Genomic DNA, 18,465 nt, shown 5'->3' with positions numbered 1-18,465 from the left:
GATTGACTCCAAACACTGCCCATCTATGGTAACCATCCTCTAATAGCGATTGGCACTGAAGAATAACATCCCTCTCTCTGCGCTTTCCTCCACGATCACATTCGGTTTCTGCGAGATGAATAAGAACGAGGCTCTTGGCAAACAGGTTGCTAGTTCGGTTCCGGTTCTGTCAGCTTTCATCCTGGCGATGCTGATGACGCACGAGGCAGAGAGAAAGGACTTAGGACTTAGGACTTACCGCGCCCGGGCCACAGACGAGAGGAACACAGCAGTCGTAGGCGTTCACGGTCGCGTTACCGCAGGGGAAGCCGACCTTTATTTGGGAGTTAGTTAACTTGCGTGCGCGGTAGTTGGCAGTACTCCAAGCTCGCCGTCGAAAGGAGAGGATGAGCATGAGTATGAGCATGGAGAGGGGAGGTATGTGAGAGACTTAGTACTTACGCCGGAGCAGGACTTCTCGGCGGAAGGCAGCGCCACGGCGGCGGAGAGGAAGAGGGCGAGCGAGAGGAGACGCATTTTGGAATTTTCAGAAGCTTTGAAGTATGGGAGAGGTGTCGATGACAGGTACGTAGGTTCTCGGTAAAGTGTGGATGATCGTGGTGGTGGTGGTTGTGGAATCTGTGTTGCGTGACTTGTCAGATTGGTATCCCTTGATAGATTTTACCAACGGTGGTTTCGATTAGAGTATCTTCTTGCGCCCCTTGTAAGGCTAATTGCTACCTGGCAGGCTGGCTGCTGGCAGGGTGCGAAGGGGCAGATGGCAGGGTCAACGAACCTACCTGAATTGAATGAATCCGATCGACGCACGAGTCTACAGAGCTCTCTAGGGCAGTCGACTGTCCGGAAGTAGAGGCCAGGATGCAGGAACGTGGGAGGCTGAGCAGAGCAGTAGGTTATGTACCATTTTGTCACACTGAATGAAATCAGGAGGTCGGCTACGGTACCTTACTCAATGGAGGAGCAAGCCTGGGCTGTCTCTGTCTCTGACTGTGACTCTCGCCCTGTCCTCTGTATTTTTGGAAGCGACGCAGCAACCTGAAACACAATCGGCGGGATCAGCTGTCGCGCTGTTGATCAGTGATCACTGATCTGCAGGACGGTGTCCGTACACCTTGTTATTGGACGCCGGGGCACTGGCTGTGGGTATTGTGTACCACGTTGAGCTGCCGACGACATGAGTTGGATACTGGGTTCTCCATACCAAGAAAGAGTGACAGGGGTAGACTATGTCCAGGGGAAATCATGCTAGCCTAGAGGTTGGATTATATTATTCCATGGCTGGTGGTATATCCTGGATCCGCTCTGTTGCCTAGACTGGTTGGCCATTACCCACAGTCTGCACTTGCTTTGATGCAGGCACAATGACGGCAGGGGCGGCGGCTTGATGTACGGGGGAGGATCTGACTCGCGTGTACGAGATGATTAGGTAGTCTTGACATTCTGCATTGCGGATGCTGAGTTCTTTGCCATCAGTTTAGCTGAGTGGATGGCGCAGAATAGACCCAGATACAATGATGGCTGTCTAACATGCGACACCATGAACTACGATCAATGCATCTTCATGTAAGAAACACGCCACGGTCATAAAAGAGTCGTTGAGAGGTTACTCATGAGGTCCCACAGCATGTTCACCATGACATCACAACAGGTACTGGGACTGACCAGGACTATTGAACGTACTGCAGCTCGTCACCTACACTACGTATAGCTCCAAGAGAATGGTGTACTGACAATTCCCAAATGCATTGCATATCTCTGATACCAGCCTAATGAATATCTCAAAGACCTCCAGGTTTATGGCTTGTTGAATGGTTCAACAAAGTAATCAAGAAGAATCATGCGCAATGTTCAAACGCCCAATGAAACCCGCTAATGAACTGTGCAGCATTGCCATACGCCGAAAAAATCAAGCATAAGCGATGGATGGGAGAAAGTAAAGAGATTGATGGCAACAAGATGCTTGCAAGAGATACAGAATGATGGTAGGGCTCATCCTCTACTGAAAGTCTCAAGGATGCGGCTCGTTGTACATGAATGACCAATGACTGATAAGATGCAATGTTTGTTCGAGTTCCATAAGTGAGTAGTTCAAACAAGTGTTCGGCTGCCAGAGCAGAAAAATCGGAAGTCCCCACAACATAGCTGTATCGAGGCGCGCTAAACGCTGTAACCCTTGCCAGAACCTCAGGCGGCAGTCAGGGTCGACGAAATGTTTATGTAGTATCCGCATTATGTATTAATCCCATAGTGATGTAGAGCATATAGACATTTGAGAATCGACCGATGGATAAGGCTTGTCGTAAATACTGATCGTCATGCTTTCTTAGAAAATAGTGAACCGTTTAGATTTGCCAGACTTTCCGGCATCTGTTCCATGGATTAGCTTGAGGCAGCACGAATGGTAGTAGAACGTACCTAGAGACTTCTGATTCTCTTTTTGCCCTTCTTTTCCATTCCGCGCAGGGCTCTTGCCCTCGGCGGCAGCTTGGATCGTGGCAATGCGATGCTTTGCGCGTTCGTCGCCCTGATCCGCCGCTCTCACATACCAGACGTTGGCCTCCAATGGATCACGACGGCAGCCAATGCCCATCTCTGTGAAGTATCCGACAGCATACTGCGCTTTCGCCAGTCCTACGCAGGAAGTTAGTAAATTAACCGCTCGAGTTCGTGTGCGCACATACCAAGTTCTGCAGCTCGCTTGGCCCACTCATAGGCCTCGCCTTCGTCCTTCTCCAGAACAGGCTCCGCGCCTACCAGGTACCAAGCACACAAGGCCATCATCGCCAAGACATGCCCGCTTTGTGCGGCACTGGTATAGAAGTGGATGCTCAATGCAGGGTCTCGAGGACAGGCCAACTTGCCATGCTCATACGCATCTCCGAGGCGATAGCTCGCCTCGGCATGGCCTAGATCCGCTGACTTGGTAAACAGCTGAGCTGCATAGGCCGGATCAGGAAAGACATCGTCGCCGAATCCCGTTTCGTGGAGGAGGCCGAGTTCGTAAGGCGCAGAGTTGTACTGGGCGTCAGAGGATTCCGCCGCTCGCTTTAACCATTTGATTCCTTCCCGATACCGTTTGCCTAGACCCATGTCGCCCGCCAGACAGGCCTTGGCCATGCGCAGCATGGCCCCAGGATGATTCTTGGAGGCAGCTTGGCGGTAGAACTGTTGCGCTCTAGCCGCTTCTACCCTCGTTCCCCAGCCGAATTCATAACAGAGGGCGGTACGGTAGCAGGCCTCGACGTGACCATGCTTACTCGCGGCCAAGAACAGGGGGAATGCTCGGTCATAGTCTTCCTTGCCCTTGCTGAAGAGTCCGGATGCATATCCATCCGCCAAGTAGTACTGCGCGAACGGATAGCTACGGTCGGCCAGACGTTGAAAGATCGACTTGGCTTCTTTGAGGAGACCTTCCCGAGAGATTCCCGCCCCTTTTTGGCCATACACTGCGTCCTTGCGTGCTTCATGATCGTCCGGCGGCATTTCCAGCATCGCGTTGACCATAAACACAGCGAACTCATATTGTACCGCGGGGTCATCCGTTTTCTTCAAATTTGCGAGATACATATCAAAGGTCTGTTTGTGACTGAGCAAGGAGGCATTGTTGCCCACCCAGGATTTGAGATGGGAGTTGTCCAGTTGCCCGGGAGTCGGACCTGGCTGAGGATAGGCGGTGTTGAGGAGATCGACAAAAGAGAGTGGACGGACATCGGGGGACGAGGAATTCCTCGGTGAAGCGCGTGCGTGGAGGTAGGGAGAAGCACCGGGCGACAAGTTCCGACCATCGCCGCCCATTTCCGAGACAAAGGAGTATGTTGAGTTGGGCCGTGGCATACCAGGCCGTCTCGTTGAGAGATGACCGTTGGAGCCGGACAGATTCTCGACTGAAGCGGCACCAGATGGCGACTTGAGTGCGATATTGGAGTTACGATACGGTCGGTGATGATAGTGTAAGGGCTCGAAGTTCTCGGGGCGTGCCTCACTGTCCAAGCTGCCCCGGGAGGAGTTGTTCTGGCTACCATTGGGAACTGCAGGGTCTGAAGAAGGCTGGATAGGACAATTCATCTCATCTTTGAGCTGGTTGTCTATGACAGACCAGGAACCGCTGCTAGCCGGCGTATGCCCGGCTCTCCTCGATCCTGGGGCTGGTGGAGGGGCGTAGGAGTCTCGGCGTGGTGGAAATGCTCCATTGCTGTTCTGGAGATTCTGCGATTGATCCTCAAGCGACATATTGGCTAAAGCAGTGGTGGGGATAGAATTCCCGGCACGACCGTCGCGAGCACTTTCGAGAACCATGTTGGACGGTTGCGGCAAATTCATGTCATCGTGAATATAGACCGGCGGAACTGGAGTAGATTCATTTTCAGATCGAGAACCGGGCAACGCCTTCCGTGCAATGTGTTGTGTGGCGCGCTGTTGGGGTATCGACCTGGGGGTCGATTGACTCTGAGACGGCGAAAGTGGGGGAGATGATCGAAGATAGACCGGGGGAGGGGACGAGATCGGTTGAGGGTATTCGCCTGCTACCGAGCTTGCCATTTTTTCCCTGAGAGACAGATTATGTGGCGGCAAAGACAGGAGACAAGATTCCTGTATTGCCGTCTGTTCAGAAGACTGTCAAATTGATCTGGAGCGAGGGGTGATCGAAGGTGGAGGGGGCTTAGAGATCCGCAGGCATCGAGACTTGGTCAAGCGAATGTGCAGTAATCGTGATTGAGGGTCGGGCTCGTGATTGCGTATTATATGGTGCAAATTGCAGTGATAGCGACCGAGTGAAGATCTGTACAGTGTCCTGGGGATGAACCCAGGATCGTGGAGAAGTAAAGGGTCGACTAGAGGGGGCTCGGGGTTGGGTCCACTGCCTCGCAGTAGTAGTAAGTACTCCGAACCTGTCAACAGTAGGGAGAGGCTGGATGGTTGGATTTCCGTATATTTGTCTCAGGGAATATCTAGGATACAGCGGGAATGAGGTGAAGATGCAAATCTGAAGAGTGAAGTCTAGAGTTGAAGCTAGAAAGCCAAGCAAAAATCTCAATTGCCTGACTGAGCGAAGGAATCTCTACTTTTTTTGGAGAAAAGAAGACGCTCAGAGAGATGCACCAAGTGGGCGAATATGAAGAGTCCAACTCCATAAATGGCTCTAGTCTGATTATTAGCTGCTGCTTTGGACCGGTTCCGCCCCGTATTGATCTGGGTATTACCTTTACCAGTGGACGGTACCTACCTTGGGCAGACAGAAGTATTATTGGATTCAAAGAAAGCAGCAGAAAAGAGTCATGAAAACCCCACCTGAGCACACTGGAATTGGTCATGTGGGATTGTGGTATTTTTCTCAGTCTCTACCTAATCTTCAGCTTGTCTTTCTCCTTCCATCATCTTCTTTCTCATCTTGGCTCGGCTGGAAACAGATCGAACGAGGTGTAAATATCAGTGGACTCATTGAATATCCCAGAATCATCTGAATGTTGGTTTTGTTTCTGGATTAAGGGTCTGAGACTTGTCGTTTGAAAGGGATAGGAGTATTATTATTACTTATTATTACAGAGCGCTAAGAGCCTAGATCGAAATGCAAATATTCATCCGTGGACTACGGAGAACATAAGCCTGAACCCCGAAGATTTAGGCTACAGGGGCAAAAATAGTATCGGTTGAATAATCTGCATTATATCTTGATATTACTTGAGTAGTGACATCAATAATAATGTGCTTCAAGGAAAAGACAGCTGTCTCTGGTGGCAGTGGCTCCGTACGGAGTATGCCGTGCCGAGTGGAGGTAATGCTACGAAATCAATGATTACCACAGACCAGCCAATAGTGTTGAACCTTCTGGACATCCGCCCTGGACAACTAAGGGGTTTTCCATGGTTTCATTTGTTGTATCTTAAGGCACTCGGGCTATGATGAAACAGCAACGTCAAAGGTCGTACAGAGTTACAGGCTTGAGAGTACACTATGATTTTGATCTTGTTTTAACTGTAGGTTACGACTTCCAAGTATTTTTTGAAAAACAAGGGATGATGGATCCCCATGCGCAAGGTCGATTTAGGCGGTCGCATTAATCAAAGACGTTCACATAAGAACAACTGGAGATCTATTCGACAAAGGGACAGACATAAAAAACATGGAGGATAGTCGGACTCAAGCCTAAACGCTAGAATGCGGCTCATCAGTCCAAATCAACATAAAAACAGCCTGCGGCGTGGAGCTTTCACAATGACGATGCTCCAATCCTTGCCGAGTCCTTCCCGTACAACATTCGCGGAGCCAGAGGTTTAATGATCCTGGTCTGGATTCCTCATTCCCACCCATTCTGAATTCAAAGTCGAAAAATACCTCGCGGATATACAGTTCAGAAATACTCCCGCGCAGCCAAGGTTTGTTCACTTATTCCCAGACCACAAGCTGCAAAAATTACTGCGATGGTGAGGTGGAGATAGACATCCTCACCGCACCCTCAGCCGCCTCGTATTTCCGCCTCAGCCTTGTCATCTCCTACACTTTGGCGTAAGAGGACCCTCCAGGCATCCTTAACGAAAAACGACATTATTGGTCTCAGCATCGCTTAAAAGTACCCAAAATGAGATTCCGATGATGTGTCTCTGGCAGATGAAGGACCAATGTCGGAGAGGACATGACCACTACAGGGACTATAGAGACCTGCAGTATATGATAACCAATTTGCTTCCCTACATATCAATGCATTGCCGTCTGATTGTACAGCGTAAGTAGGGAAAATGGTACTGCAGAGCTCATGATCAGTATCATATACATGGCATCGGACTCACCGCGTTGTGTCGGGTTCTCAGTGCTGAACCACGGACCCGAGTTCCCCACAATCGGTATTCCGAAGACATTGAGCAATGAGAGCGACGAGCAGTCGTGAGGATCTGTAATGCAAGTGTCATCATCCAAGTTCCTGAGAGCTAGACTTGCTATTGGTGAGTAGGCGTCGAGTCAATCGAGCTCATGGCACCACTAAATACTAACGACTGCAGGATTGATAGTCTACTTACTTCTTATGAACTTGGGATCGATACTCTGCATGTGAGCTCTTTACAGGGCTTGTGCACATATGGATCATATTATGATATGATAGTTGAAACCATGAGAACCCTCACTGCTTGGTAAAGTCTTGAGTCTTGACGATTAACAAAGAGAGGAGATAGCTAGGTATATGGAGTTGACTAGAAATCACAGAAAATCCAGACAATTGAAATGTTCAGCAATGTGGCAACAAATCCATCATTTGTAAGACTCAAGCTGTAGCACCGCCACAAGGCCCCTGAACTAGGCGTAGATAACAGGAAGCGATTTTCAGAAAGTTGTATAGAGTCTTGCTCTTCCTGTGGAGATGCACTTCTGGTAACTGAACAGTACCTAGGCTTTACCTATTGTAGTACTTTAGTCACATAGCAGATTAATACTGCGATCATCATACATGAATAGCAACACATGGATAGCATGTAATGTGTAACAATCTACCAAGTCAAGTTCTTGATGAGGTGATGGATAGGTAATCTCGCGAATACAACTGCGCATTGGCATGGTTCGGAACCCAGGCCGAGTCATCGGGTCAGGCGGATATTTCAGACATGCAGCCGAGACATTTTAGGTCGACGGGGGCACCCACACGGCTACATGTAGTCTGTATATTGCGAAAAGGAATCCATTCTATCTCTGATTCAGTGCGTGGGAATGTATAATAATTGCTTCCTCCTTGGATTTGCTTTGAAAATCTTGTCCGCTGGCTTTGACAAAACTGTTGTGTGACAGTGGTTTCTTAGCATATCTGACCCAACAAGCTCAGGCTAGGCTGTTCTACGTTTTAACTTTGTGCTGTATCTGAAAATAGAATACTCCCCGTTGAGGTGGCTAAGATGTACCAGTCACAGTCCAGTACAGTTTTACATGCATAAGGTCAATGTCTCAGACAACATGTCTGACGCATGGAGTATTGAAGTTGTCTTCTTCCAATATTTCCTGCGCGTTGCTGGAGCATGTCTCAGCAATGAACTACGGAGATGAAATACATCTTCAGCAAAGTCCAGGACCGACTCTACTCGACTCATTTTTTGGTGCCCTCCGGAGTGGTGACCCTTGGAAATTTCAATTTTAGATCATTTGGAGCAGGGACCAGGGAAACTCAAAAAGACCAGGCTTTGTATGATTCGCTTAACATCTTCAAGCTTTCCCATATATGGCTAGGTTATATTTCTTCCAGTGATATAACCAATCAACGCTATTGTAAGTCAACCCTTAGCAGAMCAACTAGACCTAAAAGAGGCTTAGTAATAATAGATTGCCCCTAGCGACGGAGCACATGGCTCTTATTTGTGTACAATAATTGGAGAAGCCTGCTAAGGTCGCAGCACTACCGCCTCTAGCCCGGTGTCCCAGATACAGTAGTATGTACTAGGTAGACTCCAGCATGACTTTTATGATCATTTTATGACTGTTCATTTCGCTAAATCTTCTGATTGACTGCGGGTGAAAGACGCTTGTTCGGGGCCTTAGATAATGAGAATATAACACAGGTCGCAATTTCACGATGATTTCGTGATGCCTGTTGAGTAAGCAGGCAAGGGAGAATATCTATTGCAGTATTGATTGTACAGAACAGAAATCAGTCGCATACTCACAAATGAAAGCGCTTCACCTTGTACAAATACTTAAGGTTGCTCCAGTTCCAAGGGTACCTTATGCACTGCGGAGGACCCTCCCAATTTTCCTTTAGTAGGTAGTGTACCTAAGGTATGGTGTAAGTCCCCTCCGTCGTAGTGGTTGGCCGTATTTTTCTTTACCCCTTCTTGTTCTGGCCAGCCTGATCCGCATCGCACCATCTTCGATCGCCTGCCATCGATGTCTTCCATGGCCCAACCGTCCAAACCTCTCCAGTAATCTCTTTTCAACACGGGGCGCTTTCTTCCCAAATTTCCGCTTCGTTCTTTTCGTTGCATACTCCCATCTCCGCTCTCGACTGCGATCCTCAATATGCTGTCTTGACCGGGTTTAGTCACTCGCTTGAATAATAGGAGGACTTCTGATCGGGTCAATTCTCCAGCGGTCTGTCAGCAGCAAATTATCCTCAGCCCTCGCTCACACTCGACAATCCACGATCGTTGACAACATTCGACTTCCTATTTGGATTAATCGCTCTGCGTTATTATAAGCCTTCAGAGAGTCGCTTATAGTATTCAACAGAAAGGAGGACATTGCGGACTCAGTGCGCGACAGATATATATCGCGACTCTGGCAGTCCCCCACATCTTGTAACTTAGCCCCTTGAAAAGGCGCTCAACTACTGCGATACATTCGAAAATTTCAAGTCCATTCATGCTCGCTAGTCAGTAAAGGTGAGTGTCTTTGGCACAGTATTTTCCAATCCTGTTCTGTCAGATCTCGATGGATACCAGTCAGGGTCACTGACAAGGTCTTTCTGAATCCATAGAAGCGTCATGTCTTTGCCCCAGAGGCCGGGAAAGGTCTCCCCGCGGCGAGAGGAAACGCAGGCGTTCCGAGACACTTCGCGCAGACGACGTCGGGATATCGAGTCCGGCGACAACAACGAGACACTGTCCAGCCCACATCGACACCACCATCGCCGCCATTCGCACAGCTCCAGGAGGACTAGGGAGATGGACGAAGAGAGACTCGAACCCGGTGGGCACAAGAAGAGTCAAGTGAGGCCGGAGCGCAGTCGCATCGATGAGAACCATCCCAACTACCACTACCGTCAAAAGTCTCAAAATATGCCAGTATACCCGTCAACAACCGGGAATGAACCGCTGATCGAAGGCGATGAGCTCAACAGAGACAGTTCGCAAAGTACAGAGCACGGAAATATCAACAAGCCCATGGAGCGGGCGCCGAGCCGTCATCGGTCGAAGAGGAAGAAGTCTCGAAAACTCTCAAGAAAGGAAGCCGCAGAGGAAAAACGACGGCAGAAGGCCATGGAGCAAGTTCGTCCGCCGAGCCCCTGGAGTGCTTACTGTGCAATCATCACTTTTTGGGCGCCCAACTTCATCCTGAAATGTTTTGGGATGCCGCAGAAGGCCCAGCGAGAAGCCTGGCGTGAGAAAATCGGTCTTATCAGTCTCATTCTCCTTATCGCAGCATTTGTCGGTTTCCTCACGTTTGGTTTCACTGCAACTGTTTGTTCCTCGCCTCCGACACGGTTGAAGATCAATCATGTCGACCGTGGGTACATGATCTTTCATGGGGAGGCCTACGATCTATCTAAGTCAAAGCATCCAGCGGCTGCGGGTATTCCGGTTAACTCTAACGTTCTCTATGACTTACCTCACAAGTATGGAGGCCAGGACGGAAGTTTCTTCTTCCAGCAGGTCAACGGCGCCTGCAAAGATCTCATCACCTTGAAAGCGGGATCAGATATCCCTACGAATTCAGACGGAGATCTCGCCTATTACTTCCCCTGCACGGCTTTCAACCAAGATGGCTCCTCGAAGCCGAACTTCACCTCGCCATACTATAATGGCTGGGGCTGCCACACTTCGGGAGCCGCTCGGAAGGCATTCTACAGCCTGCGGAGCTCAGGCGATGTGTACTTCACGTGGGCTGATACAAGGAACAAAAGTCGAAATCTTGCGGTTTACTCAGGAAACGTCCTGGACTTTGACCTTCTGAACTGGCTCGATGAATCTCAGGTCAACATTCCTGCTAAATTTACTGAACTTCGCACGAACCCGGAGGTGCGCGGCGTTGACTTGACTTACTACCTCCAAACGGGCGAGGATAAAAGGATTGGAAAGTGCCTGTCACAGATCATCAAGGTCGGTACTATTGATACGGACACGGTTGGTTGTATCGCGTCCAAGGTCGTTCTTTACGTGTCCTTGATATTCATCCTATCCATTGTCGCCGTCAAATTCGTTTTTGCCTTGTTCTTCCAGTGGTTCGTCTCTCCTCGGTATGCGGCTTCGAAGACCAGCATGGGATCCGATTCGAAAACCCGCAAGCAGGAGATTGAGGACTGGTCCAATGACATCTATCGGCCTGGTCCTCGCCTTGCCGACCAACACTTGCCTGACCGTCCTACTAAGCGAGCCAGCTTCTTACCGACAACATCACGATTCTCCAGCCCCTATACTGTCAGTAATGGAGGCAAGCAAAGGCCCCAGTACGTTACGATGGCCAGTCAGAACTCCACCTCCCGGCTACTCCCAAGCACCGCCAATTCCATGTACAAACAGAGCCACAACAGCAGTGGTGGCTCATTGCATCTAGATCCATCACGTCTGAACCCGTCTGCGAGTCGCTCAAGCCTCGTCGTCGGGGCGGAGTCCGATGGCCTCGGGTCATCTGCATACATCCACGAAGCGGTTGTCCCGCAACCTCCTCCTGAATGGCAGCCGTACGGGTTTCCTCTTGCTCACGCCCTGTGTCTGGTCACTTGCTACTCTGAAGGCGAAGAAGGTATCCGCACTACGCTGGACTCTATCGCCATGACCGATTACCCCAACAGCCACAAGACTATCATCGTCATTTGTGATGGTATGATCAAGGGTAAGGGTGAAGAATACTCCACACCGGAAATCGTCCTTCGCATGATGCGAGAACCCGTCATTCCCACGGATGAGGTCGAGGCGTTCTCCTATGTGGCCGTTGCCACCGGTTCCAAGCGTCATAACATGGCAAAAGTGTATTCCGGGTTCTACGACTATGGCGAGACTTCCGTTATTCCGCCGGAGAAGCAGCAGCGTGTACCCATGATGATCATCGTGAAGTGCGGTACACCGGCTGAGGCAACGCAGGCAAAGCCTGGAAACAGAGGCAAGAGAGACAGTCAAATTATTCTCATGTCTTTCTTGCAAAAGGTCATGTTCGACGAGAGAATGACAGAACTGGAGTATGAAATGTTTAATGGGCTCTGGAATGTGACCGGGATACCGCCAGACTTCTACGAAGTCGTCCTTATGGTTGACGCAGATACTAAAGTTTTCCCCGACAGCTTGACCCACATGATTTCTGCTATGGTGAAAGATCCAGATGTCATGGGGTTGTGCGGCGAGACCAAGATCGCCAACAAGACAGATAGTTGGGTGACAATGATCCAGGTCTTCGAGTATGTGTTTCCCTCCTTTTCTGATTGCATTTGTCGCCCTTCTTTTCTTCCCTTTCCGTCTCTAATAAAACTTGCAGATACTTCATTTCGCATCATCAATCGAAGGCTTTCGAGTCGGTTTTTGGTGGTGTGACGTGTCTGCCTGGCTGTTTCTGTATGTACCGCATCAAGGCGCCCAAGGGAGGCCAGAATTATTGGGTTCCCATCCTAGCCAATCCCGATGTGGTCGAACACTATTCTGAGAACGTGGTGGACACTCTCCACAAAAAGAACCTGCTTCTTCTGGGTGAAGATCGTTACCTCTCGACTCTGATGCTGCGAACTTTCCCCAAGCGGAAGCAGATCTTTGTGCCCCTGGCTGTGTGTAAGACTGTGGTGCCAGACAAATTCAAGGTGCTTCTCTCTCAGCGCCGTCGCTGGATTAACAGTACTGTCCACAACCTCATGGAGCTCGTGCTCGTCCGGGATCTTTGCGGAACATTCTGCTTCAGTATGCAGTTTGTCATCTTCATCGAGTTGGTCGGCACCCTTGTCCTTCCAGCGGCCATCGCATTCACATTCTATGTCGTCATCATTTCCATCATCAAGAAACCGGTTCAAATCATCCCCCTGGTACTACTCGGACTCATCCTCGGTCTGCCGGGTGTGCTCATTGTCGTGACTGCGCATCGCTTGGTTTACGTGTTGTGGATGTTGATCTATCTCCTTTCACTACCCATCTGGAACTTTGTCCTTCCGACGTATGCTTACTGGAAGTTTGACGACTTCAGCTGGGGAGACACTCGTAAGACGGCGGGAGAACAGGACAAGGGCCATGAAGACGGGGAGGGAGAGTTCGATAGCAGCAAGATCACGATGAAACGTTGGCGAGACTTTGAAAAAGGTATGATACTTTCGATTTTCCTAGGGACGATGACAACGACTAACCTCTTCACCAGATCGTCGACTGAGAATGCAGAGTGGATGGGCACAACCTCCTTTTGGCGGAGGATATCCCGCACAATATGAGCCGTACTCGGACTATTGAATTTCGTTGCAATATACTGGATAATCATCATGACAAAAGATTCTTGTAATATGTTGCATTCTATTTTGGAGCGGCGTCTCGAACCGTGTCATATAATATATGTCGAGCCCTCTGATCGATTTTTGAAGTGTATGTATTTCTTCTCCAGCTTGTTTGAACCTATTACCATATGGCGCTTCGAGCGTGCTTGTTCATGGAACTCTTAATTATGGCCTCTTGATGTTCTTGCTTACTGCATGTAATAAAGTCCCGTCCACAAAGACATCCTATTCTCGTGATATCATAGAGCTTGATTCGAAGCTGTACCTATTGCCAATGCCAATGCCAATGGCTGTCTTGATGGGCTTTGTAGTACCTTAGAGACCACTTAAACGGACTTGCCATATTCCCCATTGTAATTGATCCTCTCTTCTATTTCTTTGCTGCCATAATTAACTGATAAATGAGCAATAACGGGTCGATGTTAATTGAGTTATAAGGAGTTATTTAAAACTACCTAGGCACAACATAGGTACGGGGATTGTTGTCAAGGTTGAGTAACCGTTGAGTATGGAGTACGGAGTAAAAGTGACTTTGGCACTCTGACTAAGACTCTCCTTTGTCATCCGCTATCTCCCCTCTTCATTAACCTCATCGCTCAGCTGATGTCCTCGTTTATGATCTGAACTGCCTCAACCAGAAGCCCCCTATTCATCCTTTGGGTTCATCAATCTCATCTTCCTGTCATCTCCCTGTCAATTTAAATGTCTGTTCTATTTTGTACCTAGTGTCTTGATCGTCACCCGCCGCCTCTGACGCTCAGATCGACCACTATCTTCTTAGATACATCCGGGCCATGCACGTTCTTGTGCCCAACACGCCGGCCATGCTGAAGTGCGCCGTTCCTACCCACAAATGAACCTTGGTGCTGATTTCTTGCCTGCAGCACTTTCAACATTATTGTCCTCTTACATCACGTTAAACTTGTGCAGCCATCGAAAAGCCACTAACCAGAACAGGGCATAATAGCCTAGTAGTCATAGGCCGTTGTCTCATCATTTATCCCCCGGTTGCCTTCGGCTTCTGTGTCTTATGACATTACTCATGCTTACGGGCTGAGCGTGCGACTATTGCCTTTTACGTACATACCCACATACATACTGCGACACCGCCCCTCACCGTTTTGAGATCAATCATCTCCCTCGTTACGGGTGCTATGCGACCTGATTTATCATTGCGCCTTAACATTTCCCGCACAACTTGCAAACCACATATCGTTGAGGACTTGGCTTCAACTCGGTCGGAATTTCAATTCCTTGCCCTAGCTTAATATCGGACAGCCTTCTCGCCGCACTGTGGGGGTGGAGGGAGACTAGCTGCGGGGTGACTGGCGATTGCAGAGCAGAGGCGCCATAATCCCTGATCCCCGACAAGGAACAACGTGGTCGGTAATCTCTCCGCCTGTACAACGCTTGGTGCAGTTTGGTGCCTATCAGTCTCAACCTGAATAATATTTTCCGCGATTTCTCGGCTTTATCGGCTGGGACTGGCTCGATCATCCCCTCCGTGGCTTGCGCAAGCCTGGGTCTCGGCAAGAAGCGACCTGTACAACCAAGGGATGCCCGGTCCAGGTGACTTTGCATTTACCTCGTCATCATCATCATCGCCGTCGTCGTCGTCGTCGGTTTTCACGTCGTCTTACGAAAATCCTGCGCATCCCCATTATAGTAATCGGACATCTCACCCCTCGTCATGTGATGCGCCTGGGCCATCACGACTGCGACCTGTGGATATGTCGTTCGGACAGGCATCCTCTTATGATGACCAGGACTCTGACGAGATGTCCAGGGAAGGCGATGAGCATGCTGCTCTGCGCACGGATGTTGACGAGTTTCCGATAATAGCAACACTCTCAGAATCTCACGGTGTCGGCTTGACTCCAGGAAATGACATGGGCTCGAGCGATGCGGGTATCTCCGCCTTCACCGCTGTATCTCAATACCCGAACGCTTTGGACGACGACTCGAATGCTCTCGCCGTCTCAGAAGTCGTTAACGCCGTCATCGGGCGGGAAGAGTATCTTCGAGGAGAGGGAAGGCATGTCCGAGCAGCATCAGTCGGCCGCTCGCCGTCCCCGCCAGCGGATCTGTATATGTCCGATTCAGAAACAACTGATGTTCTTGGTCACCAAGGTGGAGTGCCTATCGGACCGTACATGACCGGTGGCAGAATGGCCATGGACAGTATCCTGGCGAACGATCCAGCCCTGGAACACCATTTTTCTGCCATTCCCGAAGAAAGCGACGAGGACGATGTGGGCGAGTTGATTATGGATTACGAGTCACCAATGCCGCGAGATGGGTTTAGCGTCTCCGACCATGAGGAGGATCCCGACGATACGCAAAAGTTTTATCTAGATCATGACGATGACTATTACGAAGAGCACATCGACCGTCCGCGGACGCGCGAAGCTACCGCGCAACTCGCCGATGTCGACTTTAACGATTTCTACCGAGCGTTCGACTATGACCCGCTTCCAATGGTGTTGGAAGCAGCCCCTACCGGTAATCACGGCGAGCACAACAATTTTCTACATGGCGAGGCGATAGGAGGGGTTCCAGGAATAGACACCCACCTTCCTGCATCTGTGATCCACGGCACAAGTGAGTATTCATCAATCTGTCCAAGTTAGACAGCTTGGCTAATCGTTCCGTCGGATGTAGCTCACGAACGGAATCTCAATATCGACCAGTTTATCAACCAGTGGCTCCTGGAATCGACCACGCGCTCAACACCTAGTCTCCCGCTGATATCCAGGTTGCTACCGCCGTACCCATTATCGAGGATTCTCGGATGGACACCGCCGGAGAAGGTCATCCGGCCGAACAACTACAACAGAGATTTCTACGATATTCAACAGATCCCTTGGTGGGAAGCTCTACGCGTAAAGCGGTCGGATGCGCGTGAATTACGAGACCTCTGGTATACGTCGTATCACAACGTGGACTATCCGCATCATCAGATGGACGGCAAACTTCCGCAGGAAGAGTTCTATTTTCGAGAGAAATCGATGCACACTAAACATCGTGCCTCTATCGAACACTTCCAGCTGCGGAATCTGATATCTGTCCCGGCATACAACACTCTCCATTTCTCGCACGAGTCGAAGGTCTACTCGTGGGTTCCGGCGCATGACGACCTGAGTTGCTTGATTGACCTGTCCAAACCGCCAATTAATTCTGGATTCCGCGGGCCTGTCAAAATTTCGACCATGAAATCTGCGCACAATGTCTGCATCGCCGGTGGGTTTACCGGGGAATATGCCCTGCGACCGGAGGGCAAGGAGGGCGCAAAGGTGGAGGGATATGTGACGACCAATGCCAATGGCATCACCAACCACATTGATATCGTCCCGAGCCGGACAAGTCACGCTCCAATGGCGATATTTGCGTCGAATGACCAGCACCTTCGCGTACTGGATTGTGAGACCAACACTTTCATTGCGGATCACGAGCTGTCGCGAGCAATCAATTGCACCGCCACGTCCCCCGATGGGCGATTGCGTGTGGTCATTGGGGATTCCCCCGATGCTTGGGTGGTGGAAGCAGATACAGGACGACCGGTGCAGCCACTCCGTGGTCATCGCGATTTCGGCTTCGCGTGCGCATGGTCGCCGGACATGCGACACATCGCTACAAGCAACCAAGACAAGACTGTGATCATCTGGGACGCGCGCACCTGGCGAATCTTACAAACGATCGAGTCGGACGTAGCAGGGTATCGCTCTGTCCGGTTCTCCCCGGTCGGCGGAGGCCCCCGAACGCTGCTACTGGCCGAACCGGCGGACCGGATCGCCATCGTCAATGCGCAGACGTACCAGACTCGGCAGGTCCATGATTTCTTTGGAGAGATTGGCGGAGCGGACTATTCACCGGACGGCAGCACGATCTGGGTGGCGAACACAGACGAGCACTTTGGCGGGTTCATGGAGTTTGACCGCCGACAATGGGGCCAGCCGTACGGACCACGGGGGCTTCCCAACGAGTGGATACGTGAGGCGGACCTCGACGAGGACGAGCGGTGTGTGCTCAGCGAGCGGGAGCGACAGCTGAGGTTCTGGTGGAATCTGAGTGATGAAGAACACGAGGCATTGCTGCTGTAGGAGTTTGCATATGGCTGGTGCTGTGGCGTTAGGGAATCTTCTTCATTTACCCTGTTCTAGTGGCTTTGCTGCGCTGGGCTGTGGCTGAGCCTGGTGGGACTTGGGAGGTTATCTGCTTTGATGTTTACAGCGACTATGATACCACAATCGTTCATTTATCTCTTTTCTGTTTGTTATAGAGTTCAATAGTTGAATATTGATTCTGAGGAGAGCTGAGGGAAATAATAAGCCACGATAGTTACTAGTCTGTGGCTGAGTCGGTGTCCCACTGCCCCGCCAGATCTGTTTCACCCCTCATACGTAACTGGCAGCGACCCCTCAGCTGGCTCGTACAGAGTAAAGGAGATCCCGTTGTTTGTAGTATATAAAGCTCCATCCACATCCATCTCCAAACCTACCATATTCAACCATCCCTCATTCCATACAACCGAAAAAGAACCCAGCCAACCAAAATGTCCTTCTCAAACATGATCCAAGACGCCCTATCCGGCCACGGGCACAGCAACAACAACAACAACAGACAGGATAACAGATACGACGACAACGAGGAGTTCAACCCGGCCGTCCGCTACGCCGAATCCCACGCCAACACGTCCGACAACTCCCTCTTCACCTCCGCCCTGTCCTTCCTAAACGAGAACAAGCACCGCCTCTCCGCCGACGACGACATCAACGAGCAGGAAATGATCCACGCGCACCAGTCGCTCTACGGCGGCGAAAGCGATCGGAGACACGACTCGAACTCCGTCGGTGCGGGGGCGGCGATGCAAGCGCTCAAGCTGTTCACGACTTCCTCGGAGGGGGAGAAGAGCGGGATGGACAAGAATGCGTTTATTGGGTTGGCGATGGCGCAGGCGAAGAAGATCTTTGAGGAGAAGGAGGCCAGTGGGCAGGTGGTAGTAAGTTTGCTCTTTCGTTCTGCCTTGGTTTCTGGTCTTCGTTATCGAGGATGAGGGTGTGCTGACTGTTGTAGAATGGCGATAAGCAGTCTGCTATCAATAAGGCGGCGGAAATGGCGCTCAAGATGTACTTGAAGAGTGGAGGTGGTGGAATGTCTGGCACCGGTGGCCCTGGTGGTGGTCTGTTGCAGCTGGCTAGCAAGTTTCTGTAGACTACTTACTCCACGGTTTAGGCTGTTGATATGATGCTCGCGGCCTTGATGGTCGTGATAACCATGGCATGTTTATGAAGATCGAACGCATTTGCGGTACTTTG

General features: G+C 50.4%; 5 protein-coding genes across 5 annotated transcripts; 3 read left to right on the top strand and 2 right to left on the bottom strand.

Moving 5' to 3' along the window:
• Positions 1–39: 39 nt before the first annotated feature.
• On the bottom strand, positions 40–516 carry Asppvi_009591 (uncharacterized protein; the record flags this gene model as incomplete). The annotated part of the gene is made up of 3 exons (XM_043305441.1): positions 40–108; positions 239–313; positions 442–516. 3 exons carry the CDS (start codon positions 514–516, stop codon positions 40–42), a joined length of 219 nt encoding a protein of 72 aa, XP_043161376.1.
• Positions 517–2,323: 1,807 nt separating this feature from the next.
• On the bottom strand, positions 2,324–4,539 carry chs3 (putative chitin synthase activator (Chs3); the record flags this gene model as incomplete). Its single annotated transcript, XM_043305440.1, has 3 exons — positions 2,324–2,367; positions 2,416–2,631; positions 2,682–4,539. 3 exons carry the CDS (start codon positions 4,537–4,539, stop codon positions 2,324–2,326), a joined length of 2,118 nt encoding a protein of 705 aa, XP_043161375.1.
• Positions 4,540–9,455: 4,916 nt separating this feature from the next.
• On the top strand, positions 9,456–13,109 carry chsF (chitin synthase CHS3; the record flags this gene model as incomplete). Its single annotated transcript, XM_043305439.1, has 3 exons — positions 9,456–12,082; positions 12,160–12,965; positions 13,021–13,109. The coding sequence occupies 3 exons, from the start codon at positions 9,456–9,458 to the stop codon at positions 13,107–13,109; spliced, it is 3,522 nt and encodes a 1,173-aa protein (XP_043161374.1).
• Positions 13,110–14,706: 1,597 nt separating this feature from the next.
• Asppvi_009588 (WD40 repeat domain-containing protein) lies at positions 14,707–17,250 on the top strand (the record flags this gene model as incomplete). The annotated part of the gene is made up of 2 exons (XM_043305438.1): positions 14,707–15,751; positions 15,812–17,250. The coding sequence occupies 2 exons, from the start codon at positions 14,707–14,709 to the stop codon at positions 17,248–17,250; spliced, it is 2,484 nt and encodes an 827-aa protein (XP_043161373.1).
• A 452-nt stretch (positions 17,251–17,702) lies between these two features.
• Positions 17,703–18,361, top strand: Asppvi_009587 (uncharacterized protein; the record flags this gene model as incomplete). The annotated part of the gene is made up of 2 exons (XM_043305437.1): positions 17,703–18,146; positions 18,224–18,361. 2 exons carry the CDS (start codon positions 17,703–17,705, stop codon positions 18,359–18,361), a joined length of 582 nt encoding a protein of 193 aa, XP_043161372.1.
• Positions 18,362–18,465: the final 104 nt, after the last annotated feature.

Source organism: Aspergillus pseudoviridinutans (genome assembly GCF_018340605.1).
Source record: "Aspergillus pseudoviridinutans IFM 55266 DNA, scaffold_7, whole genome shotgun sequence".
Classification (NCBI taxonomy): Eukaryota; Fungi; Ascomycota; class Eurotiomycetes; order Eurotiales; family Aspergillaceae; genus Aspergillus; species Aspergillus pseudoviridinutans.
This window is presented reverse-complemented; position numbering and strand designations above follow the sequence as displayed.